Source organism: Cutaneotrichosporon cavernicola (assembly GCF_030864355.1).
Source record: "Cutaneotrichosporon cavernicola HIS019 DNA, chromosome: 2".
In the NCBI taxonomy this organism is placed as follows: Eukaryota; Fungi; Basidiomycota; class Tremellomycetes; order Trichosporonales; family Trichosporonaceae; genus Cutaneotrichosporon; species Cutaneotrichosporon cavernicola.
In genome coordinates, this window is record NC_083394.1 from 2387570 (window position 1) to 2413622 (window position 26053).

Here is a 26053-nt window from a genome sequence, read left to right on the forward strand (position 1 = left end):
ATAGTGCGAAGCCTCAACGTCATAGTTTACTTTTTTGGCAGGCCCAAAAGTGCAAGACACGGTGATCGTCTAGTGGTTTAGGATTCACCCTTCCCATCTTCACAGTCGGTCAGGGTGTGACACGGGTTCGAACCCCGTTCGCCGTATCTTCTTTTGTTCCAGGCGCATTCGTTGGTGCATCGGTCTTGGAGCAGCGCCGTCTCGGCTACTATCCGAGATCGCGTATCTCTATCTCTCGGCTGCATTACGAAAACGCTCAAGGTCTCCAGAGAGAAGACAAATGGAGTCGAATGCATGTTTGAATGACGGAGACGCATGCGTGCTGTGGAGATAGTGTGTGTGCGCTGTCGCAGTGGTTGCGGCAGATGTCGGAGCGCAACACTTGTCGCTAACTAGTGGTTGCAGGTCGGACCACAAGAGTGGTCGTGGTCATGGTCGTGGTCTTGTTCCTTCTCCTCTTCTGGCCGGCCTTCGAACGCCGCCAAACTAATGAGCTGAAGGTTGCGCATCGGCTTGCCGGCGTTGGCGATGGCCGCCGCCGTCTCAGGGAGAGTGTAAACATCGCGTCCATTATTCTCCTCGCGCTCCTTGATTTCGTCCACAGCCGCATCCGATTCGAGCTTGCACCACTGCGAAACGGTCGTCTCAACCCATCCCTTGACGTACCCCTCCCCTTCCTCTCCGTCTCGTCCTACCGTCTCGAGCCCAACAACCTTGATAGGCGTGGTGGGGAGGTGGGCAACCAGAAGACCCAACAAGTTCTCAACAAGGTCGGCGTGCCACTGCTTGATGTGGTCCTTGCCCTCCGGTGCGTCGGCCCAGACCTCGTCGGAAGCAGAGGCAGGGTCAGAACGGATGACGAGAGTGAGCGCTTGTGCGCCGCCGGAGAGGGCGAGTTGCGCGTGACCGGCCCACGCGTTGGACTGGGAGGGGCCGGCGCGTGCTTCGACAACGACGTGTTCGCCGACCCCGAGGTCGAGCTTTGGAAGCGCGTCAGGGAGGTCGGAGAGGTGTCGGCGAGCAGAGAAGACGGAGGGGGCAAGGCGAGGGCGGAGGGTGGAGAGGATGCGTCGTGAGGATGTGACGGCAAGAGGCTGAGCGCAGATAGGCCTAGCACGCGAAACGAGGTTGATGGCGCGGCGCATCATGAATGATTGAAAGTAGATAGTGGAGTAGTCAAAGTGGAGGTTGTAGCTCGTTGGTTTGTTGGGAGATCGGAAAGTGCCGAGATGTTGGTGTTGGTGGGGGGAAGGGTTGGTCCTGGTGCCTGACTTGGTTCAGGGGTTTCAATCGTGCCATTTGTCGCGTTGGCTCTCTCGCGTTCATTTTGACGATCCAGACGAGGGTCCCTCCAGCTATTCAGCCTATTGTCATTGTCATTCTCTCTTCTCATCTATACCATCAACACAATGGCGACCAAGGAGGCCAAGGCAGCTGCGCGCGCACGTTTCGAGGGCGTCTTTGACCAGATTGCCGACGAGCTCCTCGCCTACACCAAAGCCCAGGGCATGCCCGCCGAGGCTATCAAGTGGTACAAGGACAGCTTGTACTACAACGTCCCAGGCGGCAAGCTGAACCGCGGCCTGTCGGTTGTCGACACCCTCGAGATCCTCAAGGGAGCACCGCTCAGTGAGGACGAGTACTTCCGCGCGGCGCTGTTGGGCTGGTGCATCGAGCTGCTGCAGGGCTTCTTCCTCGTATCGGACGACCTCATGGACGCCAGTATTACCCGCCGCGGACAGCCGTGCTGGTACCGCCAGAAGGCCGTTGGCAACATTGCCATCAACGACAGCTTTATGCTCGAGGCCGCCATCTACTATCTCCTCAAGAAGCACTTCCGCCAGGAGAAGTACTATGTCGACCTCCTCGAGCTCTTCCACGAGGTGAGTTATCTCTATCCCAATCTTAAAGGCTAGAGCTAATTCCAGACCACGTTCCAGACCACCCTTGGTCAGCTCATCGACCTCATCACCGCCGACGAGCACCACGTCGACCTGTCCAAGTTCTCGCTCGAGAAGCACCACCTCATCGTCGTGTACAAGACGGCCTTTTACTCGTTCTACCTCCCTGTGGCCCTTGCGATGCGCGTCCACGGTATCCAGGACGAGTCCGCGTACAAGGCTGCCCTCGACATTCTCATCCCCATGGGCGAGTACTTCCAGGTCCAGGACGACTACTTGGACGCATACGCCCCACCCGAGGTGCTTGGCAAGATTGGCACCGACATTCTTGTGAGTAGCGCGTGTGCGGCCCGGCAGGGGCCTGATGCGCGTGGAAGGGCGTGACCAGCGCTAGGGCCCAAACGAGACCCACACACGGCTGACCACAGGACAACAAGTGCTCGTGGAACGTCAACATTGCCCTCAAGTATGGCACGCCCGAGCAGCGCAAGGTCCTCGACGACAACTACGGCAAGAAGGACGCCGAGTCCGAGGCGCGCGTCAAGGCCATCTACTCGGAGGCACCGATTTCGATCCCGGAGCGTTTCGAGAAGTACGAGAAGGAGAGCCACGACCGCCTGACCGGCCTCATCAACCAGATCGACGAGGTCAAGACCGGCCTCAAGCGTGACGTCTTCGTCTCGTTCCTCAACAAGGTGTACAAGCGCACCAAGTAAACTCTATACCTAACGTACTACACGTAATGGATTCCTAGATGCTCATGGAGGTGCTCACTGGATGGTGGAGTCGAACCGCAAGGAGCGCAACATGCATGTTCTCAGGGGAAGGCCCCAAACTCAGACTCACTCTCACTCTCAGTCACATGTCGAGCACGGCTGCCTTGAAAAAGGCCGCGGAGGATTCTTGCGGTAGAGGATGTAAATGTCCTCGAGATCCAACTTGATGTCGAGCAGGAGCCAGGTGCCATACGGTGTGGTCATTCTGTTGGAAGTGATAGGCTGAGTTACAGTTCCACGCTCCTCAGAGCCGTCCCACGTGTCGATCAACACCATCCGCTCACGGATACACGCCTCGCGCCAGGCTTGGGGAATCTCACCCAACTCGCCCAAATGCGTTTCTAGCTGCACATGATGAGCAATTTCGGTGACAAGAAGTGCAGCCCCGACCCAAGCTGGATGAGCTGAATGATGAGAGTTGGCACCTTGGAAAGCGACGTTCGACGTGTCCGTGATCAGAGTGTCGTCGAAATGGTGAGGCTCGAACTCGAAATCACTACGAATTGGGGTTTAGGAGCCTACTTGTGGGCTTGGTCCGGAATACGCTCTGGTGGAGGGCCACCCCAATGGTGTCCCCCATTCTGGTCAAGCCCATCCTCCCCACGCTGGTCTAGAGATCGTGGTTTTGTTCTTCCAGTCTAACGTTATGGACGATGGCCGAGCCAGTTCAAGTATTTGGCGTAGCAGAGTAGTAGTGTTGTTCATCTAAGGGAGTTTGGAGTGGGGCAGGCAACGGGAAAGTTGTCGTCATTCCTACCGTATCATAGCTTGACGTAAGTAATGAGGCCATTGAAACGGGAACGGCAGGCAGCCGCAGTCTGCAGTCTGGGTTTTGCTAGCTGATACTATCTTCCCGGTAGCATGTGGTGTGGTCACCATTCACCGCGTGGAATGACAAACGATCGAACAAGTCACGTCTCCACAACACGATCTCATTCATCATCCCACTTTGACTCTGATACCCAACCCCATCCTCGGGCACATCAGATCAGAACCTCCAGTGTCTTGATTGGCTCCACCCACCTTGACCTTCACACGGTCGTTAGTTACCTTTTGAAACCGTAAACAAACACTCAACTACTCAATTCAATCATCCTCTGTCACTCAAACCCTGACACCTGGCATGTCTGCGCCGCCACCCGATAAGAGCGTGGAGGGGATATCGACCCCGATCGCTGCAGTACACTCGCGCACAACGAGCCCAAACATCTCGGCGTCGTCGACGACAGCGACGCTCGCGGCGGCGCATCCACACCCATCTTCCCTCCCCGATCACACATCGAGTCCCACAGCGACGCCCGCTCCTGTGCGAACGGCCGGGCCAGGACTTGCGTCAAGCCCAAACCTGATGCCACTCAGCTCCACACCATTAAGCGGCGCGCGGCCGGGATCCGGTCCGTCTTCCCCCACCCACGGCGAAAGACACACTCTCCCTTCGTGGCTTTGGCACACGACGCACACGACGAGTTACACGTCCGACAAGGCTGGGACGCGGCGGCGCGACGTGCGCGAGCGTCGGTTGTTTGGGATGGTTGTGTCGGCACATGCGCAGGAGGAGAGCCTGGATGGGCGCGACGGATTGGACTGGAGGGAAGGACAGGAAAGTGGAGTTGGGACTGGGAGTGGGAGCGGAGGAGAGGGTGAGGAGGGGGACGAGTCGAAGAGGGAAGAAAGACGGGACGGTTAGAGCGCGTCAAATCGTGATCGCGAGGGTGAGGGGAGCGCGACAGTCGACAGTCGAAGGAGAATGATGTGGGCGGGCAAGGGAAGAGGCGAAGTGTGATCGGGTGCGGAATGAAGACGCGATATAATAATGGTGACAGGCAAAACAACAGGGGATGCGATCAAAGTGAGATCTCGACGAGTTGGGGATTGGGGAGCGACAGGTGTGAGAATGTAGACGGCAACTGGACATCAGGTTAGTACTCAATCCTAATGGCATCCTCACTGACACCAGATCTACTTGCTCCACGCGCTCCAGACTTCGAGGTAACCACAACCGCCCCTAGACATGCAATATCCAGGGCAATACCACGTTGACGCTATTCCAAACGCTCACACTCGTGTTAGCTGGAATCTCAAACTTGGCCGCATACACGTCAGGCCGCCCTCTGCACTAGCCTCACTAGGCTTTACTACACTGTAATGATTCTATACATCGACCACTAGGTCTATCGTCGTGATCCCAAACCATTATCCGTGGCTTACTCGCCCCAGGGCGAGCGGGCCGGGACAGCGTTCATGCTGAACGAGCGGATGGGCGCCTCGGCGGCCGACTCGTCCTCGGCTACGGGCTCGGTCGTGGCCCAACGCGCGCGGTCCTCGTCAATGACCTTCTGCACAGCCTCGGCAGCGGGACCCCACTCGACGCGGAATGCGAGCTCGACGTCGCGCTCATGGACGGGCACGGCCTCCTGGCCTGGCGCGGCGTTCGCAAGGAACACACGCAGAAAGTTGGTCAGGCAAACGTCCGTGTGGTAGTTGGCACCTGGCTGGCCAAACTTGATCGCCCAGTCGTACCTGGAGTCAGTTGGCGAAACACTACATATGTAGAGCACGCAACTCACCTCATGTTCGAGTTGATTACAACGCCACCTGGCCGTGGGACGAGGCAGAACGTCTTGCCCTCGTGCGAGGCGCGGCCGATCTCGTACGCCGCGTTGCCGAGCCACTTGAGCATGACCTCGCGGTCGTTCTTCAGTTCCTGCATGCCACCCCTGATCGCACGCGCAACGGTGCGGGCACGGATGGCGGGCTTCTGGCCCTGCGTCTGAGAGGGAATGGGGATCTCGCGCATCTGCGCGACGTTGGCCACGAGGGTGGGGAGGTTGCGCGGGAACGCACGGTCACCCTGGTGCCAGCTGCGGTACTGCCCATTAGCATTAGTTCACCCAAGGGGGTGACTCACGTTGATGGTCTGGACAGCGCGGTCGACTCTCCGGCCAGCGCGCTCGAGCACGCCAATCCACCACCCGGACAGCATATCGCCGTCACTGCAGTGTTCGCCAGCCGTGCGAGAGGCGGTGATGTGCGCAAGCTCCCTGAGCGACAGGCGGACGGTGAAGAACTCCCCCGCCGTAGTGGCATCGGAGTAGCCCTTGAAGACCTCGGGCACATCCATGGGCTCGAGCAGGTCAAGGTGGTAGTCCTTAAGCGTCTTCTCGCCCGCGAGAGGGATGGTGACGTGCGGAGCAAATGTCGGCATGTCGTCACCGAGGTCGGCGAAGCGGCCCATGTTGTAGAACAAAGACACGTCTTCGAGGAAGCGCGAGAAAGCCGCTGCGTCGCCAAGCACGTGGCCCCAGTTGATACCGAGCACCGAGTTGCCGTTCGCGAGTGTCGAGAGTCGCACGGCGACTTGAGGCGCATCCGCGCCGGGCACGAAGAAGTCGTCGCGCAGCGGTGGAGCGTATGATCCCAGTGACTCCTGGACCACGTTCTTGGTCGGGTAAGGGTACTCGTCCTCCGTCGTCTGGGTCGAGAACGGGATCGGCGACTCGGTGAGGGAGATCTGGCGTTAGGATGGACTTGATCGGGGTGGATCGAGGAGTGCCTCCCGCCACGGTGGCCACCTTCTCTACCCCTCACACCCTCGCCTTTTAGCACAGCGGAAACTCCTCCTCTGTTGCACCATCCCTCCAGACAATTTTCCCAGCTTGCACCGACTCACCGCAAACTCGGGGAACGACGGCGTCGAGCTCTTGACAAAGCGACCACAAACAACAGGCCAGAAGCTCGCAGCAGTCGCAAACGCCTTCTTGAGGCGTTCCTCGTCAAGGGCAGTGGGGAAGGCGAGGACGCTCGTGACAAAGCCAATGTTCCAGCAGCTGATGGGGGCGACGGGCACCTCCTGCTGGCCCAAGGCGTTGGGGTTGGCGTTGGGTGCTGGGGTAATGAACCCTTCGTTGATCGCCATAACTTTTGAGGTGGTGAGGTGTGACAAAGTTGTTAAGAGAGTTTCAATGGTGGGTGAGACGGGTCTTTGAAGTCAATGTTTCTGAATCGCGTAGAAGGCGCGCCGGATCCGAAGGCAAGTCCGAGATCCGAGGCGGTGATGTCACTTAACACGAGCTGATAATCGGCCATGCACTAGAAATGCTGTCAACATCCTATCTACACTAGTGTGGATCGTTATTGACTTGAAAAATCGGTCATGCATGCTGAGGACTGAAGAGACCAGTTAACGCAATGGGACCAATACGTATGCATGGCTTGCTTGAGGTTGAGGTAAAGAGCAGGATCACGTGAATCCACGTGGTGTTACGTAAATATCATATCAAACGGAGGCATTTCGTCATGATATTACAGTGCCAAGGCGCAGCAATGGCTGGGCGGTTGAGTGGTTGACCCACGATGACAACGGTACACCTTCCCTTGCCTTTAGGACCAATGGCCCCAATAGCTCCAATAGCCCCAATAGCCCAAAAGGCCCAACCGACATCACCTGTGGCTCACACTCTACTCTTGCCGCTCAATCGATAACATCCAACATCCATCATCATCAACCCATCTCATCTTCATATCTAAACATCTACTTCCACCCAACTACTCAAACCCCACATCCAGTCTCATATTCGACTCAATACTACTCCTACACTCCACAACACTTAATTCCCCATCATCATGGCCTCCGCCAACCGCAAGAAGGTCCTCCTCAAGGTACGTCGCTTGTCGCTCTCATCCGACAAGTCACAATATCACCATCAACGCGTGTGACCTTGACGTTGCTTTACTTAATGATCACTCGACTAGTAGCTGACACCAGGTCATCATCCTCGGCGACTCTGGGTAAGCTTGCGCTGTCGGCCGCCGCGCGTTTGAGATGCTGACCTTAACCCCTTACCCCTGTCGGACCCTCGCGAATTGCCACCATTCGGTACTCTGGCGTGACGTCTCCCACCCCACATGTTCCCTTTCGTCTGCCGCGCTCTGTGCACCATGTTTGGTCCTTGTTGCCCTCCACTCACTTGTCGCCACCAGCGTCGGCAAGACCTCGCTCATGAACCAGTATGTCAACAAGCGCTTCTCGAACCAGTACAAGGCTACTATCGGTATGTTGTCGTGTCGTGTTTGGGGCGCAGGGCTGACACTGTCGTCTCTCAACCTCGCGCTATCGCGTCCTCTTCCCCTGATGCATCCTCTCCCTGTCAGGTGCCGACTTCCTCACCCGCGAGCTTGTGGTCGACGACCGCGTCGTGACGATGCAGCTGTGGGACACTGCCGGCCAGGAGCGTTTCCAGTCCCTCGGTGTTGCCTTTTACCGCGGTGCCGACTGCTGCGTACTGGTGTACGACGTCAACTCGAGCAAGAGCTTTGAGGCTCTCGATGGCTGGAGGGACGAGTTCCTTGTGCAGGTAAGATGGGCGTTGTCCCTTCCTGGGCCCTTCGCGTGCTGACTCCAGGCCTCCCCACACGACCCCGAGAACTTCCCCTTTGTCGTCCTTGGCAACAAGATTGACATGGAGGAATCGAAGCGCATGGTGTGTCTCCTCGCCGTTTATCGCTAACGTTTAGGTCTCCCAAAAACGCGCGATGACGTGGTGCCAGGCCAAGGGCAACATTCCGTACTTTGAGACCTCGGCCAAGGAGGCCATAAACGTTGAGCAGGCCTTCCAGACCATTGCCAAGAATGCGCTCGCCCAGGAGGCCGAGACTGAGCTGTGAGCCACGCCTAAACCATCTCTGACAGCAGGTACGCCGATTACCCCGACCCGATCCGCATCGACTCGGACAGCTCTCAGAACTACGGCCCCTGCAGCTGCTAAGTTACGCTGTGCGGCGCATTTAGACTGGCCTGCCGACTGCGAGAATTGTCGTTACTTCATTCATTCTAATCGTTCTTTGGTCGGCCTGTAGACTTTGTACAAGGTAGCGGGGGAGATATGATGCGGGCGTGTTTGCAGGTGTGAGTGGATGCGATGCGTTTGACCTCGCTGTCCATCATTTCCATCAGCCGCTTTGCTGCAGTGTAGGCACATCATGTATCTTTGCCCAAAACTGGGGTCAGAAACAGGCATATTGGTGGTGGTGGTGGTGGTGGTGGTGGTGGTGGCGACGACTAGCGGGAGCAGATTGGGATTGAGATTGAGCTTGAGTGGATCAAACGGGATCAAAGCTCACGTGATGACACCTTCAAGCCCTTTGGGTTACATATTGCAAGCGAGGAACAACAATCCCAAAGTGATGGCTCCAACACTCCAATAACAACCACTCACATCCCTCAATCACCTCAATCACATTTAAGACAAAGCGAGGCAACAATAACAATGCCACCAAAGATGATCAAGCGGTCCAAGAACTCGCGCGTGAGTAACGACCTCTCACCTTCCCTGGTCGCCGTTGGTCCTTGGTCTTTGGTCCTCAATCCTCCATCGCAGCATTGTCCCGTGCCCAGCTGACACCAGTTCCCAGTCGTACGTCTGGCTACTCACCAACCGACTAGCTCTATCCCCTCTCACTCTGTTAACTCCAGGCGCGCATCAAGAAGATTATGCAGATGGACGAGGAGGTTGGCAAATTAGCGAGTGCCACTCCTGTCATGATCTGTGAGCCGCACGACAAACTTGGGAATAAACTGACAACAGCAAAATCGCTCGAGTGTTTCCTCCAGCTGTTGATAGACGAGACGGCAAAGGAGACTCGTGAGCGCGGCTCGCGCAAGATGGTCCCATATCACCTGTGCGTTTCTCTCACATTGTTTGCTCCCCATGTTTGAAATCAAAACACGCCGCTGACAGTAGCAAAGCCATGATTGACAAGTCGGACCAGTTCGACTTTCTGCGCGAGCTCGTCGAGAGCATCCCGGATCCGCAGGAACCCAAGACGCCAGCGCGCCGCAAGTCGACGGCAGCTGCTGAGGGGTCGGCACGGAAACGCGGTCCTGCCGTGGGACGCGCTCAGAAGAAGGAAGAGGTGCCGGCGCCGGGGTCGTTACCTGCCATCGGGACGTGGAAGCGCGAGTCCGAGGGTGCCGAGGGGCCTGGCGAGGGCGGGCGCGGCATGTTTGACGATCACGAGGACGACAACTATGACGATTACTAGCTTTTGCGCCTCGAGTATATTGTACCATTGCTTGCCTGTACCATGTATCATGACACCGCACCTGAGGTTGCTGGAAGGAGGACGAGAACATTGTGTTGGATTCATCCTCTGATTGATGCATCCGCTGTCTGACTGCATTGCAGTCTTGTACGTAGAGGCGAATTATGCTCACATACCAAGTAGTCAGGCTGTGCTTCATCAAAGAGTCGCATGGGTGCAAGCCTAGATTAAGAGTTACAGTAGCACTCATTGCCGCATCGCTGGCAAGGTCTCACAAGGTACACATTAACTACACAGTACACGGAAGTAGAGAGGTAAAGACGACAGGGATAGGAGGCCGAAATGGATGATGAGGGAAAAAAACGTAGAGAGATTTTAGGTGTCCAGTCGTTGCGCGATCACATAAACCCTTCAAGTCCGGTTGTGTCGTCGTGGTCGACATAGAGCATGCCATTGTATGGCTGCGCCGACGGGCTCATCAAGGGCACCCGGCGCCCGTTTCCGAACTTGTCGTGGGCAGTCGCATAACCACCAGGCACGCCGATGTGCATCTGCACAAGCGGCGAGCGGCCGGTCAGGTCAGCGTCGCGTGGGCTGCACTCGGGGTCCGTGTCCAACGAGCGACACCGAGTGAGCAAAGGCGTCGGCTCGTCTGGATCAAAATTTTGCTCGTTGATGAAGTCGTGCCAGGACTGGTCTGCCAGCGCGTCCTCAGTCTTCACGGAAGCGGCCAGCACGGCAGCCGTCTCGCCCAGATTTGATGGGCCTGCCACGTCTGGAGCCGCGGCAGTGTCCACCTGTTGCGTCTCCCACATGTTGAGGGCCGCCGCAATATCGCCGTCAAACGTTGACGCTGCCTGCCGTGAGGCAAAGAACTGTGTGTACTTGGCCCGCTCAGCCTCGGCGGCTTTTTGTTGCTGGGCAAAGTAGTCCGCATGGGTCGCCCGTGAAACATTGAGCGCAGAGCCGGTAAAGCCCGACGCAGCGGGAGTCGGTGCTGATGCCGCGGCTGGTGTGGAGTCCTGAGGTGTGGCTGCCAGCGCCGCCGGTGTAGGCACCGATGGGCTCTCGGCCTTGTCCTCGAGCTTGACCTTCTTGCTGGCCTTAGGCGTGGCTGCCGAGGGCTTGCGCTTTGCGGGTCTCTTGGCAGAGGTTCCCGAGGGACCGGGTGTGGACGATTCTGCTGCTGGGGTTGCAGCGTTGGTCGCAGGGGTTCTGGGGGGCTTCTCATCGACAGTTTTTGGTGATGGAGCAATCTTGGTGGCCTGAGCAACCTGCTGAGCAGCCTGCTGCTGTTGCTTGCGAGCCTTGGGCAGAGGAGGTGGTTTCAAGTCCTCTTGCTTCAAAGGTCGCTTGATGAGGTTGTTGACAACCTCGGGGCTCAGCATGGCTGGGTGCTGAAGCGGGGTGCCAGTCAGAGGCGCCGCAGGGATTGTCGGTGTGCCGGTGGTCGCCGCGGCCGCCACAGCCTGGCCTGCCTGTGCAATGGCCACCACGTTAGACCCCGAGTTGTTGTTCATGGTCGTCTTGGATAACTCGCTGGTGAGCATCTGCACGCGCATCCGTCGACGAGGCTCAGACATGGACTGGTGGAGATGAGTGTTCGACTCATCCAGGAAGCCCTTCAATCGGCCACGCACGCCCTCGAGCTCCTTCAAGCTGAGGCATGGCTGGTTCATCTTTGCCTTCTGGACGGCTGCTGAACTGATTGACGACTGCCGATCAGTAATGGACATGTGAAATGACGTACGAGCTGAACGAGGCTATGGCACCGGTATTTGTCATCCTCGTTGGCGCACACAACGTTGAACAGCGGGCTCTTGGCACGAGCCTCTTGAGCGAGACGGGCGACCTGCTCCAGAGTGACGCGGTAATCGGCCTGCTGCTCGGGAGGAACAACCACCACCTGCTTTCTGGTGTTCACTGATCGTCAGTACTACGAACGGACGCTGGACGTACTGAAAGCGGTCTCCAGTTCGTGCTCTTTGGCACGAACGTTGGCGATGAGTTCAGTCAAGTTGCGGGGCTGCGGGTAGGGACCCTGCTGCTGAGGCTGCTGCGGCGTCGAAATCGACTGCTGCGGTGTGGATTGCTGCTGACCCGGCATCGACGGCGCCTGCTGTTGGGTTGGCATGGAACCGCCCAACATTGTGTTAGGCTGCTGCTGCGCCTGGTTGGGGGCCTGGTTCTGCTGCTGCTGTTGCGCCTGGTTCTGCGCTTCAGTAACATGTGCGGCTGCCTGGGCTTGCTGCGCCTGCTGCACCGCTTGCTGCATATGGGCAGAGCGCATAACGCGCCGCTGTTCATCAGACAGCGGCAGGTTGGGGTTGGCCGCGACTGCGTTAATGAGCTCGCTCGAGAGGCCCGGAGGCATGCCGCCGTTGCCGAAGTTGAAATTGAAGCCACCTTGGTTCTGCTGCTGCACGTTCGGCTGAGGTTGTTGCGGCTGCTGTTCCGGTGCTTGCTGTTGCATCTGCTGCTGCTGCGGCTGCATGCCACCCTGTGCGGATGACTGCTGCTGTTGCTGTTGCTGTTGTTGTTGCTGTTGCTGTTGCTGTTGCTGTTGCTGCTGTTGCTGTTGCTGCTGTTGCTGTTGCTGTTGCACTATCCCGCTCAGCTGCTGTTGCTGCTGGGGCGTCATCTGCGCGAGGCGCGACATGTTGTTCTGCAGGTTGAACTGGTTCGGCTGCTGGCTGTCTGGCTGCTGCTGAGTCGCCTGTGAAGCCGGCGGTTGCTGCGGCTGTTGGTTGTTCTGACCAGGTTGGCCTGATTGCTGACCTTGCGCTGCAACCAGGCGCTGCCGCTGCTGTTGCAGAAGGTTGGCGATCCATAATTCTTCCAACCTCGCGAGGAGCGTGTGGTATATGTCGCTGATCTGCTTGGTGACAGAATCGCCGCCGTTCGGTCCTGGTGCGTTGGCGTTCTGGTAGCCGAGCATCTGGGCCATCGCGCCCCATCCCTTCTCCATAGGCTGGGAGTCAAGCTGCAAGATTAGCACTGGTACAATTTCGAGACTCACGAAGCGGTACCCGTTGTACGCGAAGACGATCGTGAACAGCTTGTAAAGGCTTAGCTGCTTGCCGCCAACCATGGGGTAGTTGAGGTTCTGGTTCTGGTTCACTGTGCGGAACACACGGAGCCAGTCCTCTTCAGGAAGCATGTTGGCCGGGTTGCGGATAGGGTTGGTCTGCCAAGGTGGCTGTGGGCCACCATTCGCCGGCGCGGACTGCGCATTGCCGCTGGTCGTCTGCTGCGGCGGAGGTAGCGATGGGGTCCCAAGGTTGGGCGTCGACTGTTGTGGTGGCAGAGAGCCTGCCTGGTTCTGGTTTTGGCTTTGTTGGTTCTGGTTCATCTGGTTGGGTTGGTTCGACTGGTTCTGGTTCTGGTTCTGGTTCTGGTTCTGTGCACTCTGGCCCGGAGGCTGGTGGGCTGTGTCGTTGCCCTGTGAGGCCTGTTGATTCTGCATCTGTAGCAACTGCTGCTGGATGGCTGGCGTCATGCCGTTTGGAAGCGCGCCAGGAGGGAGCTTCGCCAGCTGCTGGAACTGGTTGAGGTCCATGTTGGCAGGCGGGCGGTTTGTGGGAAGGCGACCTTGGGAAGCAAGCTGCAAGAGCTGCTGTTGAGTGAGACCACTCAGGCCCTGCTGTCGCGCCATACTCATCCGCTTCAGAAGGTTCTCACGAGTCGCCTGGTCGATGTTGGCCGGAAGTTGAAGACCTCGTTGCCCGCCAGGCTGCACTTGCTGGCCCTGCTGTTGCTGGGGTTGTTGCTGCTGCGGCTGCTGCTGTTGCTGGGGAGCCTGCTGGCCCTGCTGCTGGCCCTGTTGTTGCGGTGCCGACTGGGGCTGAAGACCAGTGTTGCCCATTACCGGAGTGCCCGTGTTTTGGATGTCCATGATCCCCACATTGTTGCTTGTGTTTTGGTTCTGTGCAAGATGGGCCGTGCGTCTGGGGCTTGTTAGCGTTGCAGGGTATCGGTACGTACAGTCGCTGCATTGCGGCCTGCATCTCGGGTGTCACCTGGTTGGTCTTGGCCAACATGTTCGTGTACTGGCTGATCATGTTTGGGCCCATGTTCGACAAGTCCTTGTTACTGTTAGCGAAGGTCCTCGGGGCTCCTCGACGAACACACCTTGTTCTGTAGGCTCGGCTGCTGTGCGCCCATCTGTGGCCGCTGCTGTTGACCAGCAGGCGCATTTTGCTGCTGCTGACCGGCAGCAGCCTGGCGCTGGGCGAACAGCTGCTGGGCCAGAAGGTTGGTCGCCTGCTGGTTCTGCTGTGGAGAGGCGTTCGGCATGCCGTTATTTGTCAAGCGCGTCGCCTGCATGGAGCGGAGCTAAGGCGTCAACTCAAGCGGGAATCCTTGTCACTCACAATCTCCATCTGGCGGCCGTCGTTGCTGTTGAGCATACCCATGTTCTGGGCGTTGAGGCCTTGGCCAGCACCGCCTTGACCGTTGGGGTTGAGTTGCTGGCCTGCCTGAGACTGAAGCGACTGAGACTGGAGCGACGCAAACTGGTTCAACCATCCTGATGGCAAGGAGTTGTTGTTGGCGTTGCCTGCTCCCATATTGCCTCCTCCAAGTCCTCCAGCGCCCATGCCACCAAGGTTGGCCATGTTGAAGGACTGGTTCTGTCCGACCTTTTGCTGGTCACCAAGGTTCATGCCGCCGACGTTGCCCATGTTGTTGCCAACGTTGGATACGTTGCCTACGCCACCAGCGCCACCCATGTTGCCGTAGAGAAGTGAGGGGTCGAAGCCGGCATTCTGGAAGCCTTGGCCAAAGTTGGACATGATGGCGGAATCGACCGCGAGGCGGCTAGGCTAGATCGTTGCGATTGGGTGCCGAGTGACAATGTTCCGTGTACGCGGGGTGACCAGATGTTGGTTGAGTCAGACGACGAACGAGGTCTTGCGCGTCAGCGATTGCGAGGCAATGGTGAGGCGAGTGAATATGACTCACAGAGTGATCGCGAAACAGTTGATGTTAGTCTGAGACTCGAATAAGTGAGCGGAGAGTGGCGATGGCGGTTCAAAGAGTAGAGCGTTCGGCCGTTGACGAAGGCCACTGTTCGTGGGATGAGAAGGGGGTCGGTTAGGGAAGTGGCGGATGGGGTTGGGATTTGGGTGAGTCGTGTGCAGCTGCGGCCAGAGTACGTGTGTGGGCTGGGGCGGTCGAAGGTTCTTTGCGCCGCACCTCCACAGTCGGTGGGTTACGATAGAGGTTGATCAGTCAGGCTTATGGCAAAGTCGAAGAAGAGTAGGAGTTGAATGGAGGATGGAGGGCGTTCAAGGGAGAGAAGGAGTAGGGGTCGTTATGCAAGGGATGAGTGTGACGACAGCAAGAAGAGGAGATGAGGTTGAGAGGATGAAGCAGGCCCTCTCCTCTGTGTGGTCACGGTGGGTCTGTGACCAGGCTAGCCAAGTGATGATGGTCAGGCTTGGGCTGGGGCGAGCTAGGGAGAGGCCACTGCCAAACCCGTCAAGAAAAGGACCGAGCGGTCGAAAGCACCAGGGCGATGTTAATGGTCGTGCGGCGTTTCGTGAAAGCGAGTAGAATCGTCGTGCGTGTCAAGGTATTCGGTGGAGTGTGAAATGTGGGACGTGGTGAAAGGAAAAAGAGTTGAGATGTATGGATGATGATGGGTGGATGGATGTCAATGCAATGGTGAGTGGTTGCTCAATGCCGATGGGTGGTGGTGGGGGGAGGAGGGGGAGAGGGCAATGAGGGGTATGAAGGAGGAAGGGGGCCAAGGAAGGAAGGAAGGAGGGAATGAGTTGGGGAGCCAAGGGACACAGGGTGAGGGGGAAGGCAATGGGGGAGGAGGAAGGTTGCGGAGAGAGGTAAAGCAAGGTAGGGTGGGAGGGGGTAGGGGCAAGGCTCTCGTGGTAAATAGTTGCGCGGTCAAGGGTACATACCAAAGGCAACTTACTACATACTACAATTATTACTAATGCACTCTTCCAATGTATCAGCAAAGTGGAGTTTCTGCAAGCGTGTACCACCCAGTAATTCGACCCGGTTTCTTACCCAGAGCAAACTCGCTCGAGTTGGAATTGGTTGTCCTGGGTATAGTTTGACCAAATCCTATCTCAAACCCACTCTGCCGTTATACCGTTGTTTTGTAAAGGCCATGGAAGGAAGGGCAAAGGTAATGAATGTAGAGGTTGAGAGGCGTAGAAGATGTAAGGACAGAAGAGGAAAGCAGGGATTGGGATCAAGGTAACAGGGAAGGACCAAACAGCAAGAGGGGAGAGCAAGTGGTGCCTTATATATACACTTGCATCTCTCTAGTCTACTCTTAGATACTTTCATAGGCCTTGAGGGACTTTAATAATGGAATGGGGCTTCCATTATTAAATATTACACAAACCCAAGAGCTCGGTCAAATGGATAAAAGATAATGTGAGAAACATGACCAATGACAACCACCACAACCGTAACATCTATCCTGTCCTCTCCCCCCCTCTTGAAAAGTAGACTTCCTCGTAGCTCGTAACAGCTAAGCATCAGCTCAGAGATCAGGACTAAAAAGGGTCAAGATGATCAGGGGAATGGCAGGTGTTTCGACCAAATCCATTGCCGCACCCTATTCTTTTCCCTGATACGCTGACATCCCTTCAAAACCTCCCCCTGTGGCCCTTTGGGCTCAAGATTGAACCCTGGATCATGATCGTCTGGTTTACACTGGGCTCGTCTTAACCTTTTTAAACCCTCTCCGTTCCTTTGGTTCCTTTTTGTTCCCCCTTTCCCTTTTCAATAGTTTGACTTTGCCTTTTTCCTAATGTTATACATTCTTTTCCCTGAACATTTTGTGATGGCTCAACTGCCGCATGCTTACGGGGATCGGACCAGTTCCTAAACTGTCCCTGATCCCTGATCACCAAGTATAAGCACTCAACTAATGTTCCTTCTCATGTGGTGCTTTTTGCTCTTCAAGCCAAATCATTCCTCACAGCTCACAAACGCCTTCCATTCACTCATTCTCCTGATCTCCTAAGTCTCAAAAGTACATCTGAACAAAACGCCAGAGAATTGGTAAACACATGCTCATTCCAATGCCTGATGCTCAATTACTCAAGTCGAGGCGTCGACGATCAGCGGACAGGCGTCGAGCGAACATTGCGCACAGAGGCAAATGCTTGTCACCCCGAGAAACCCAATCTTGGAACCGTCCAAAGTCGTAGCTCCCAGGCACTCTTATCCACAGGACCGGGAGGTGAACGATGCTGGCTTTTTGTCTCGAATGGCCATGGAGTGAAAGGATATGGACATACATGGCTGTCACAAGGATTAAGCCGAGGATGTAGGTGCGGGATGTAGGTACGGCTTTGAGAGTGGATGAGAGGGAGCTGGAATCAAGAGTGTCCAAGTTTGCCGAATGCGCCAACTCGTGCAGCGCTCTACTCCAAAGTTGTTATCTCGACATCCTCAATCTGCACGATGGCGCCGAGAGAGACTAACAAATTCTGATGACAAGGAACGATAGAGCCGGAGGCGTCTGCAATCATGCATGTGAATGATTGCGCGGCTTGGCCTGGTCAGAGGCGCGAGGAAACGACGAGGCAAATGGTAAGCAGCCACCAATTCCACCCAATTCCACGATCCACGAAGCATTTCGGTTGCCGGAGGAACAGAACAACCTACAAGCTAACAAGCTGTAAGGGCGCAATCTCAGGTCCCAGAGTTGGAGTATGTACGTCTCGGGCCTAATTCAAACTCAAACTGAACCAGGATTACGGCACCTCTTTGAAAATCCTTTGGGGTCCCGAGCCACACTGGGCACGTGACAGATCCATGGCACCTCTAGGTGCTTGCCAGGGACATGGGGTTGTAATGCTTTACTTCATCACCAGAAGGCGAGGACGACAAGCCAGCCTAGCCAAGGCCTTTGCACGTCAATGGAGAGGCAGTTATGTTGCGGATGTGTTGGTTGTTGATCTACGCCATGCTTGTGGTGTGTGGAGTAATCTACACCATGCTCTCTTGTACAGAGTGCGGAGTTCCACTGCTAATTGTTGATTGATGGTACGATGATGAAACTCAACCCAGGGAAGCCGTGCTGTGCACCCTTCCTCCACCCACCAAAAGCCACAGGATTCAACATTCTGACGACATTTGCCACCACATACTGGCAGCTATTAGCCATGCAAGCACATATGTGTCTATTCGCATTCAAGATATGAGTACGACACCGTGTCTAGGGCAGAGCTATTGGCACTCTGCCGAAAAATCTATGAGCTGTTCAAAGCCACTTGACCTGGCCGAAGCAAGGTTGGATCATGATATAAAATGCCGATCAGTGTTTACTTCTGAGCGACGGGGAGGATGGTGCCGAAGACGACATCCCAGATCTTGCTGGTGACACCGAAGCCAAGCTCAAAGTCTGTTGTCAGCTGCAGTTCTGACCACCGAGGATAAACTCACTCTTGTAGTGGTGCGCGAGGTGATACCTCTTCATCTCCGTCATGTACTGGGGAAGACGAGTGTGGTGAAGGGCGTAGTGCATGCAGTCGTAGCCAATGTAGAAGGTAAACGCGCCCGCGATAATCCCGTTCGCTACTGCCTTGGGGAAGAGGACATGGGCGAGCTTGGTGAACGGCGTCTCGAGAACGAAGAAGAGGAGGGGCGGCATGACGAGGCGCAGGCGGTCCATGGGCAGGTAGTGGTGGACACCGTGGAGGAGGAAGTGGAGGGTGAGCGCCCAGTTGGCGTCGGGGAGGTGGTCGTCGAGGTGGAACAGGAAGCGGTGGAGGAAGTACTCGAGCAGCGTCCAGATCAGGCAGCCCACCAGGTAAGACGGCACAAACTTGGCGAACGCACTAGGCCCAATGTTCGGGAGGAGGTGGAGCTGGACGGGCCACTGCAGAACATCCTTGGCGAGAATGCGCGAGTCGCTGAACTGCAGCAACGAGAGATACCCGAGGAACATGGTGATCGGGACCCAGACGAGAGGCACGACGTACCACTGGGTGCGCGTGAACATCTCAAGGAAGTCAGGCCCGAACAGGCGCGCAGAGTCCTTGAGATGGCGGGGGTTGTGCACCTGCTTGAGATAGTACTCCTTGCCCCATGGCGCGCTCCAGACTTGCAGAAGCAAGGGCTTGGACAGGTCAAGGAACTGGTTCTTGGTGAAGTCGGACGCGACGTTGGTCTCGTCTGGGTGGAAGTTCTCGTCCGCGACCCAGTCTGATGTCAGCACAAACTGGCTCTACATGCACTCACCATCAGTGACAATAGATTCATTGGCGCCGAGGCTGCCGATGCGGAAGTCCTCGAGCATCTCGTACGCCGAATTGGAGTGCACGTGCTCTGTTGGGTCCTCCATCACTTTCTCGAGATCACGCCCAGCGAAGCGCATGATCATGTCATCGCCTCCGGGATGGTCGTCGAGGAAGGGGGTGAGGTCGTAGACGCCGCCTTTGTATGAGACCCAACATGCCTTGTTGGTGTCGTCTGTGCGTTAGCTCCTCGGCCGGGGGGACGTACGCTTTGCCACGTCGGCGTCGGCAAAGATGCGCATGGTCGTCATTTTAATGAAATGAACGGACACGCCAAAGATCGAAGGGGTCGACGTGACAAAGTCGATAACGACGAGTCGAGGTTGAAGATGGATCGAGGTGGAGAATAAGGGGGGGTTGAACGAGGATGAGGAACTCGTTGACGGATAGGAAGAGGAATAGAAGGAAGGGAGAAACAATGGACAAGATGTAAGTAAGAGGGAAAGGGTTGGAATGGGAACGCGTCGCCACTTGCTTTTGTGTAAACTGTGCGTTGAACAAGTCCGTTGGATTTACCTACCCTCAAGTAAGGAAGTGGCGTAGTCAAGGTAGACAAGCCCAACACACGCAGACACGGCCGCCGAAGTTTCTCAGGCCGCAGAGGCTCCACGACAATCCACAATCCTTGGCAACCTCGGTCACTATGCAGGACCTCGGTCCGGTCAGCCTCCTCTCACCCTGAGGCCTAGCTAGGGCCTAGGTGGGGGAGCAGAAAGTCCCCAAGGCAGTTGCCGCCGGCGCCTTTAAAGCATCTTCATCGCTAAGCATCTTGTCTCATCCTCCCTGTTAACTTTTCTATCATGGGCCCATCATGGATCAATTGTTCAAGAGCGGCCGTTCGAATTTCAGCTGGCGGATGACTGACTGGTGGCAGAACATTCTTTTTGGCAGCCAAGGGTTTTTGTTTCGTGCCTGGTCGCGTGGTTGTGGTTGTGGTTGCGGTTGCTTTGGTCGCGTCGTGATGAGTTGTAGTTGACTTTAGCTTGCCGAAGGAGATTTAGATTAAAGGGCAGTACCTGAACCATTAGTATCCCTTTAGATTCTCAACATCCTCACCTCCTTGACCTTCCGGGTCTCAAGACATCCATTTGACTCATTTTACTCATTTACCAGCTCACGATCACATACGCCCATCAACTGAGATATCATAGGTCATTTCTAAATCTCTAGGATATCGGATCTTCCCAGATCTCAGCCGTCTCCTCTACCTTTCTTACCCCTCCACGCCACAAGGCCCAGCGCGGCATGAGCAACAGGCGCACAGAGCGGCCACGCCGCTTATCCATAGACCTGCACCTCATCTCGGCTGTCAAACGAGACGTTGTGTACTCTGGCTCTGGCGACCCCGACTCCCCATACGGACCCAGCGAGAGCGATCCCACTACGCCCAATGGACATCCGTTGTCGAACCCGTTCCAGAACCTCCTTAAACACCGGAGTCAGCCTACGCCGCTCCCAGTGCTCAAGATCTTGCCGCTCTGTATCGCGCGAATGGCAGAGGGCCTCATCTTTGCAGTCATCTTCCGTAAGTACCTCCTTCCTTGACTTCCAATCCGCACGTGCACTTGTGGCTGACTTTAGCCTACATCAACCAAATGATGCATGGAATGGGTGTGCCCGAAGAATCGGTTGGACTGTGGTCCGCCACAGCTGAGTCGATGCTCATGGTAACCGAGGCACTCGCTGCGCCGTTTTACGCCCCAATCGCGGACAAGATTGGACGGCGGCCCGTGTTCATCCCACTGGTCTTTCTGTGGGGTGTCTTCTCCGTCGCGTTCGGCTTCGCGACTACCCCGCTGGGCGCAGTGCTCCTGCGCGCCTGCCGTGAGTCGCCTACTGACCAAACTAACAGCAGTGGGTTTGCTCGCGGGCGTTGGTGTGCTCTCGCGGACAATGCTGGGCGAACTGTGCGACAAGACGAACCGCGTGCAGGGTTAGTTGTTTAGCTCGAAACGACATCTGACGACAGGCTTTGCCTTTTTCTCACCCGCCTTGACCCTCGGGGTGACCATCGCGTAAGCTTATGGACATAGGAATCCACCTCACCCCAGTCCTCTTGTCGGCGGCTTCCTCTCGCAGCCGGTGCCGCGCCTCTTCTCGCCCTCGTTTACCCTCCTGGTCGAGCATCCGTACCTCCTCCCTTCGGTCGTCGCCGGCATGGTCGGGTTCGCGTCGGCCATCTCGGCTTACAAGTTCCTCCCTGAGGTATGCGCGCCTGTCGGCAGCACTGACGCCAGACCCTGCCGCCGTCAATGCGTAAGAGTAGGGCGCAAAGTAGTGCGATGGGCAAGGCCGACGCGGGCGGTTTCCGCGCGCTCATGCGCTTCACCCGTTTCCAGAACATGCTTGCGCTCTATGCGCTCTCGAACCTTGTCATGTTCTCATGGGAGGCCATTTTCCCGCTGTTCGCTTTCACGAGCAAAGACCTCGGCGGCTTCGGTCTCTCTGTGAGCTTGTCATCGTATTCGTGACTAACAGCAGACACCACAAATCGGCGTGATCCTGGCCACCAGCGCAGGCCTGTCGATCGCCATGACGTCGATTGTGTTCCCGCGCCTGCACAAGCGCATGCCGGAGAATGACCTCCTGCGCATCAGTGAGTGTCGCCAGGTCCTTACTAACACCAGCCGTGACGCTGTACCCCCTCGCTGTCGCGCTCTTCCCCGTGATGTGGGGAATGAGCGCCCACCTCCCCGAGGGTGAGCTGTCCGGGGCAAGCATGGTTGTGCTGGGCTTGCAGATGCTCATGCGCCGCACGGGCGACTTTGCGGCTACTCTGCTGGACGCAAGCGTGCTCGACGCCATCCCGGGTCCTGAGTATCTTGCAACGGCGAACAGCATCACTTTCTCCATCGCGGGCGTTGGCCGCGCCGTCGGTCCTTTCATGGTCTCCTCCATATTCGCGCTCTCAACATCTGGGTCCAGTGCGTTCAGTATCCGGCGGCAGCTCGTGTGGCTCGTCTTCATCATCGTCTCGCTCCCGAGCGTGTATGTCGCACGGCGGCTTTCCGATCCGCCTGTCCAGTCAGGGGAGGAGAAGAGTGAGATGGGTCTAAACGGTTCGGCCTTTGACGATTAGTGTTTGTAAAACTAGCATAGATATACACATTCATGTACTACTCCATCTTGTCTTCGAGCCACTCGGGCATCGTGCCGCGGGTTATGCGCGAGCGATATGCTCTCGAGAAGGAGGAGAGGAGCGGGGCCGGGATGCTCTCGCTCGCTGGCACCGGTGGGGCGTTGAACGCCGAGGGCGGAGGCGGCGGAGGCGGCGGAGGCGGCAGCTGGATTTGGGGCACAGGGATTCTGCGCTTGCGCAGCGAGCCAGAGAGTTCGGCCGGCCCCGCAGGAGGAGGGGTTGGATGCGGGAACGACGTCGGAGCGGAGAAAGCAAGTGGAGGTCTAGGTACAGGTGGCGGAACCTCTGGTGTTGTGGGCGAGGCTGCGGCCAGTAGCTCCAGTACGGGTGGCGGTCCGACCAGCGCGGGTTGCGCCCTACTATTGCTCTTGGATGGGGATGGTGACGAACTTGGCGACCCGTTCCCGAACCATTCAACATCGGACGTGAATGAGAGGCGACGACTCGGACTTCTACTCCCACGGCCCTTGAGAGGGCGCTCGTCGCCTTTCTCGTCGTGTACCTCCTCGATGGCAATCGGAGACGGGAGAAGATGACCACTGAGGGATAAGCTGAGGGGTGAGCCGAGCGGAGAACCCAGCGACACAGCAGGCAGGCGAGGAGAGCGGGTAGGAGGCGATGGGAACGCGTCAAACTTGGTCGCCATCGGGATGCCAGCGGTCCGGAGGCCCACTGCTGAGGTGGAACGCCGCTTGCGCTGGTAGAAGAGGTCAGCCTCGTTGATGGTGTTGTGTGTGCTTGGCTCTACCGGGCTCACGGCCGTCTCGGGACGCGACGTCTGGCGTGATGGGGTGCGCGGTGTGTAGAGCTCGAGCTGAGAGATGTTCGGTGATTGGGACTCCCTTTTCGGCGACCGGGCTGGGCGCGGTGGCGTAGTGGATTGCGGCTTTGGAGGGTCAATGCGCGGCGCCTGGGTGTGCACCGCCTCAGTGTGCACGGGGGCCAGTACATCAAGCCCAAACGTCGTTGACACGCGTGATGGATCCGGCGAGAATGACATCGATGTGTCTGCGACACCCGACATGTCCACAAAGGAAGTCGTGCGCTCCAGCTGCGTCGAGAAGGATGCGTCCAGAACAGCAGTGGACGCCAGGCTGTCGCGGCTGCGCGGCGCGTCGCCGAAGAACGCACTACCGCGCGGTGGCCGCTCAACCACCTCTCCTCTCTCATGGTTGTCGGTGCTCACCGCACGATCAAAGACATAGCCGTCAGTTGACCAGCTCATCAGCTCCTCAAACGTGCCGTCCAAATGACCACACATACTGTCCCCGTGGGTCGCGTCTGCCGAGAAACCACTCAATCGGCTCCCGAAGCTGACGTGACGCGAACTCGGCTGGCGCCCGCGCCACACCTCGAACGATACGGGGCCCCGGGCCGACGTGAAGGTCTGGTCAGGGGACGAGGCCGCATCGAGCGGATGCATGGGCACAAATGTCGGCGTGAGCGGCGACAAAATGGGGAGCGAGACGAGGGAGTGCGAGGAAGGCGGGACGTCTTCAGTCGCCGTGGACGGGCGAGTGCGCTTCTGGATCTTGAGAGGAGAGGTTCCAGGTTCCGTCTCCTCTGACACACGCGCGAGTCCCATACTCGCCTGGATATCCTTAAAGATGGTGGTTGGGCTGAGCTCGGCGTCGGCGTAGAACTCGTTGGCCATCATTCCACTTCCGAACGCGTCCGCGAAAGTCAGCGGGGCCGTGCTCTCCTTTTTGCGGCGGCGTTGGGCGTTCCCGTTTCCGTTTACTGTGCCGGACCGGGCAAAGTCGAGATTCAGCACGCGCGGCGCCGATTCCCCACGCCGGTGGACGGGCGCTGGTGGTGGCACTGACGCCTTTTCCAACGTCACAGATGACCGAATGGGGCGCACAATACACAGCTCGAACGCGTCCTGGATCCTCGCGCGGGTGCGTGCCCGCCATGCCCACTGGAGCTCGTTTTCGTCGCGCCATGTGGTCGCCGGGAAATGAACGGCCGCAGGGTCACGGCGACCCAGCAAGGCTTCGCTTGAGTGCGTCGTCTTCAGCGGACGCGCAAGGAAGAGGAGAAGGGTCAGGGCTGCGAGGGCAACCGCGACAATGCGCACCGCGACGTATGCGCAGGACGCCAGCACCAACCCACGGGCGTACGTCGTCAGTTCGGGGTCGAAGAAGCGCAGGTCGCGCCCCAGCCCACCAGCACTCGCATTCCAGTTCGAGATGAGGAGAACACTCGCAATCCCAGCGCGCGCGGCCATCGGCACGAGTCCTGGAAGCAGCTGTACAACGAAGTGTGCCGTCTCGGGCAAAATGTCGAGTGCGTGTGGCGTGTGCCATGCACTGAGCCGGATGTGCAAGAGAAAGCAGAAGTGGTCGAAGCTCAGCAGGGACAGGTGGAGGTTGGCGTAGAGGGAGAGATAGATCGGCTCGATCGCCGGCCGGACCCGCCGCCAGCGGCGGTAGTACTGGAAACCGACGCCATATCCCAGCCAGATGCCGAAAACCGATACAACCCAGAGGACACCGTACCCCCCAGCAAGAAAGACCCAAAGGGAGTGGGAGGTGGGGGCGGGAGGGTACATGGCGCACTGCGCGAGCATGTACATGATGTTCACGTCGAAGAACTGAAGTCAGCCGGATGGTTGTAAGAGAGGACTCACGGCCCCAAGGAGGCCATTCCCGACCCATGTCACCCAGAGGAGGAACCATGCGACGCTCTGCGCAGCGCCCCGCACGATACCTAGGTTGAGCTCGCGTTTCCGAAACCGCGGGATCTCCACCACGCTGCTGAACGAATCAAAGTGGGTTCTGTGCGGCGTCGGCGAGAGGGAGAAGGACGGCGCCCAGCGCGCAGTGCCGGGCGGTAAGGGAGCAGAGCGTAAACCAGCGAAGACGTGGTCTGAGTAGCGGGTGCGTGTTGGGGTCGCAGTGGCTGGGAACGGCACACTGGCGCTGGCTGCGATACGCAGCGACGGCCGGCCGCGCTTCGACGCGACTGCAGACTTCGAAGTCGACATCACGGGGGAGGCAGAGGGCGCGTCACTGCCAGCCTGCACGTCGGTGCTGCTCATGTCCGACATCGGTGGGATCACTACGATGTCTGGGACAACCTCTGCCTGTCAGCGCGGGGTTTGTTAAGCGACGCCACATACCTGCGTGCGACCGGCTGCGCGATGGCGCATAAGAGGGAGTGGTGGCATTGAAAAGCTGCGGGAGACACAGCGTGTCTGGGTCGTCCCCTGCGTATATGTCCCTGCATTCCTCAGCCTTGTCCGCACCGCCCTTGTCCTACAAGGCTGGCGCAGCCACGCGCGCGGTCTGGTTCTCTTGAGTAATTTCCTGGCTGTAGAGGCACTCTGGTGCACCTGCTTGGCGTCCAGCAGGCTCGGGCGGCAGGGCCGTATTCATCTTCGTGTCAGACATTCCTGTTCGTCAGGAGCGGCCCCTGGCGCGCTTTCGTTCGGTCGTGTATTCCGGCTCGCCAGCGAGCGGATGGACTCTGTCCTTGTCGTCAGTAACCGTGGAGTGTGTAGTTGAGACCTTGTCGTGTGCTGGAAGAAGTGGCACTGAGGGCCCTACATCTGTAATGACGCCCCAAGGATGGGTAGCTTTCGGTACCAGCGACGCACAGACCATGTTGGCGGTCATAGCGGTGGGTGGCAGGCAGGGGATGATGGCTGGCATAAGGCATCAGCTCGTCAGCGTACTCGCTCGAGACAGCATCCAAGCAGGTTTGTCTAGTCCGGGGATTGGGCAACGAGTACACTCAAGGAAGGTGTGATTGACGATCGAATCAATGTGAGTGCACGCCCATGATCATCAACGACCAAAATGATCACGTGATCACCGCGTGGCCTCCACCACGCGTGTCCACCGGAGATGACTGGATGACCTCACCCGACTTCAGCAATAACAATCTCACATTCTCATTGCCTTCTGCTCC

The 26053-nt window shown here is 57.5% G+C and overlaps 9 protein-coding genes across 9 annotated transcripts; 4 read left to right on the forward strand and 5 right to left on the reverse strand.

Annotated features, from left to right (window-relative positions):
* Positions 1–392: 392 nt before the first annotated feature.
* CcaverHIS019_0209350 (uncharacterized protein) lies at positions 393–1145 on the reverse strand (the record flags this gene model as incomplete). The annotated part of the gene is made up of 1 exon (XM_060598002.1): positions 393–1145. The coding sequence occupies one exon, from the start codon at positions 1143–1145 to the stop codon at positions 393–395; it is 753 nt and encodes a 250-aa protein (XP_060454839.1).
* A 264-nt stretch (positions 1146–1409) lies between these two features.
* On the forward strand, positions 1410–2617 carry ERG20 (uncharacterized protein; the record flags this gene model as incomplete). The annotated part of the gene is made up of 3 exons (XM_060598003.1): positions 1410–1883; positions 1929–2231; positions 2330–2617. The coding sequence occupies 3 exons, from the start codon at positions 1410–1412 to the stop codon at positions 2615–2617; spliced, it is 1065 nt and encodes a 354-aa protein (XP_060454840.1).
* Positions 2618–4881: 2264 nt separating this feature from the next.
* On the reverse strand, positions 4882–6593 carry CcaverHIS019_0209370 (uncharacterized protein; the record flags this gene model as incomplete). The annotated part of the gene is made up of 4 exons (XM_060598004.1): positions 4882–5197; positions 5245–5546; positions 5586–6188; positions 6348–6593. The coding sequence occupies 4 exons, from the start codon at positions 6591–6593 to the stop codon at positions 4882–4884; spliced, it is 1467 nt and encodes a 488-aa protein (XP_060454841.1).
* A 707-nt stretch (positions 6594–7300) lies between these two features.
* Positions 7301–8442, forward strand: CcaverHIS019_0209380 (uncharacterized protein; the record flags this gene model as incomplete). The annotated part of the gene is made up of 7 exons (XM_060598005.1): positions 7301–7336; positions 7443–7465; positions 7658–7728; positions 7829–8031; positions 8080–8157; positions 8192–8337; positions 8370–8442. 7 exons carry the CDS (start codon positions 7301–7303, stop codon positions 8440–8442), a joined length of 630 nt encoding a protein of 209 aa, XP_060454842.1.
* A 501-nt stretch (positions 8443–8943) lies between these two features.
* CcaverHIS019_0209390 (uncharacterized protein) lies at positions 8944–9718 on the forward strand (the record flags this gene model as incomplete). Its single annotated transcript, XM_060598006.1, has 5 exons — positions 8944–8982; positions 9082–9090; positions 9150–9222; positions 9262–9355; positions 9418–9718. The coding sequence occupies 5 exons, from the start codon at positions 8944–8946 to the stop codon at positions 9716–9718; spliced, it is 516 nt and encodes a 171-aa protein (XP_060454843.1).
* A 398-nt stretch (positions 9719–10116) lies between these two features.
* Positions 10117–14511, reverse strand: CcaverHIS019_0209400 (uncharacterized protein; the record flags this gene model as incomplete). Its single annotated transcript, XM_060598007.1, has 7 exons — positions 10117–11433; positions 11469–11641; positions 11678–12701; positions 12738–13671; positions 13703–13803; positions 13850–14053; positions 14092–14511. 7 exons carry the CDS (start codon positions 14509–14511, stop codon positions 10117–10119), a joined length of 4173 nt encoding a protein of 1390 aa, XP_060454844.1.
* Positions 14512–18024: 3513 nt separating this feature from the next.
* Positions 18025–19250, reverse strand: SCS7 (uncharacterized protein; the record flags this gene model as incomplete). The annotated part of the gene is made up of 4 exons (XM_060598008.1): positions 18025–18104; positions 18146–18907; positions 18944–19174; positions 19208–19250. 4 exons carry the CDS (start codon positions 19248–19250, stop codon positions 18025–18027), a joined length of 1116 nt encoding a protein of 371 aa, XP_060454845.1.
* A 994-nt stretch (positions 19251–20244) lies between these two features.
* On the forward strand, positions 20245–22078 carry CcaverHIS019_0209420 (uncharacterized protein; the record flags this gene model as incomplete). Its single annotated transcript, XM_060598009.1, has 8 exons — positions 20245–20524; positions 20581–20823; positions 20855–20932; positions 20969–21014; positions 21051–21204; positions 21237–21446; positions 21481–21595; positions 21627–22078. 8 exons carry the CDS (start codon positions 20245–20247, stop codon positions 22076–22078), a joined length of 1578 nt encoding a protein of 525 aa, XP_060454846.1.
* Positions 22079–22115: 37 nt separating this feature from the next.
* CcaverHIS019_0209430 (uncharacterized protein) lies at positions 22116–25746 on the reverse strand (the record flags this gene model as incomplete). Its single annotated transcript, XM_060598010.1, has 4 exons — positions 22116–24734; positions 24771–25222; positions 25263–25337; positions 25740–25746. The coding sequence occupies 4 exons, from the start codon at positions 25744–25746 to the stop codon at positions 22116–22118; spliced, it is 3153 nt and encodes a 1050-aa protein (XP_060454847.1).
* Between the last annotated feature and the right edge of the window lie 307 nt (positions 25747–26053).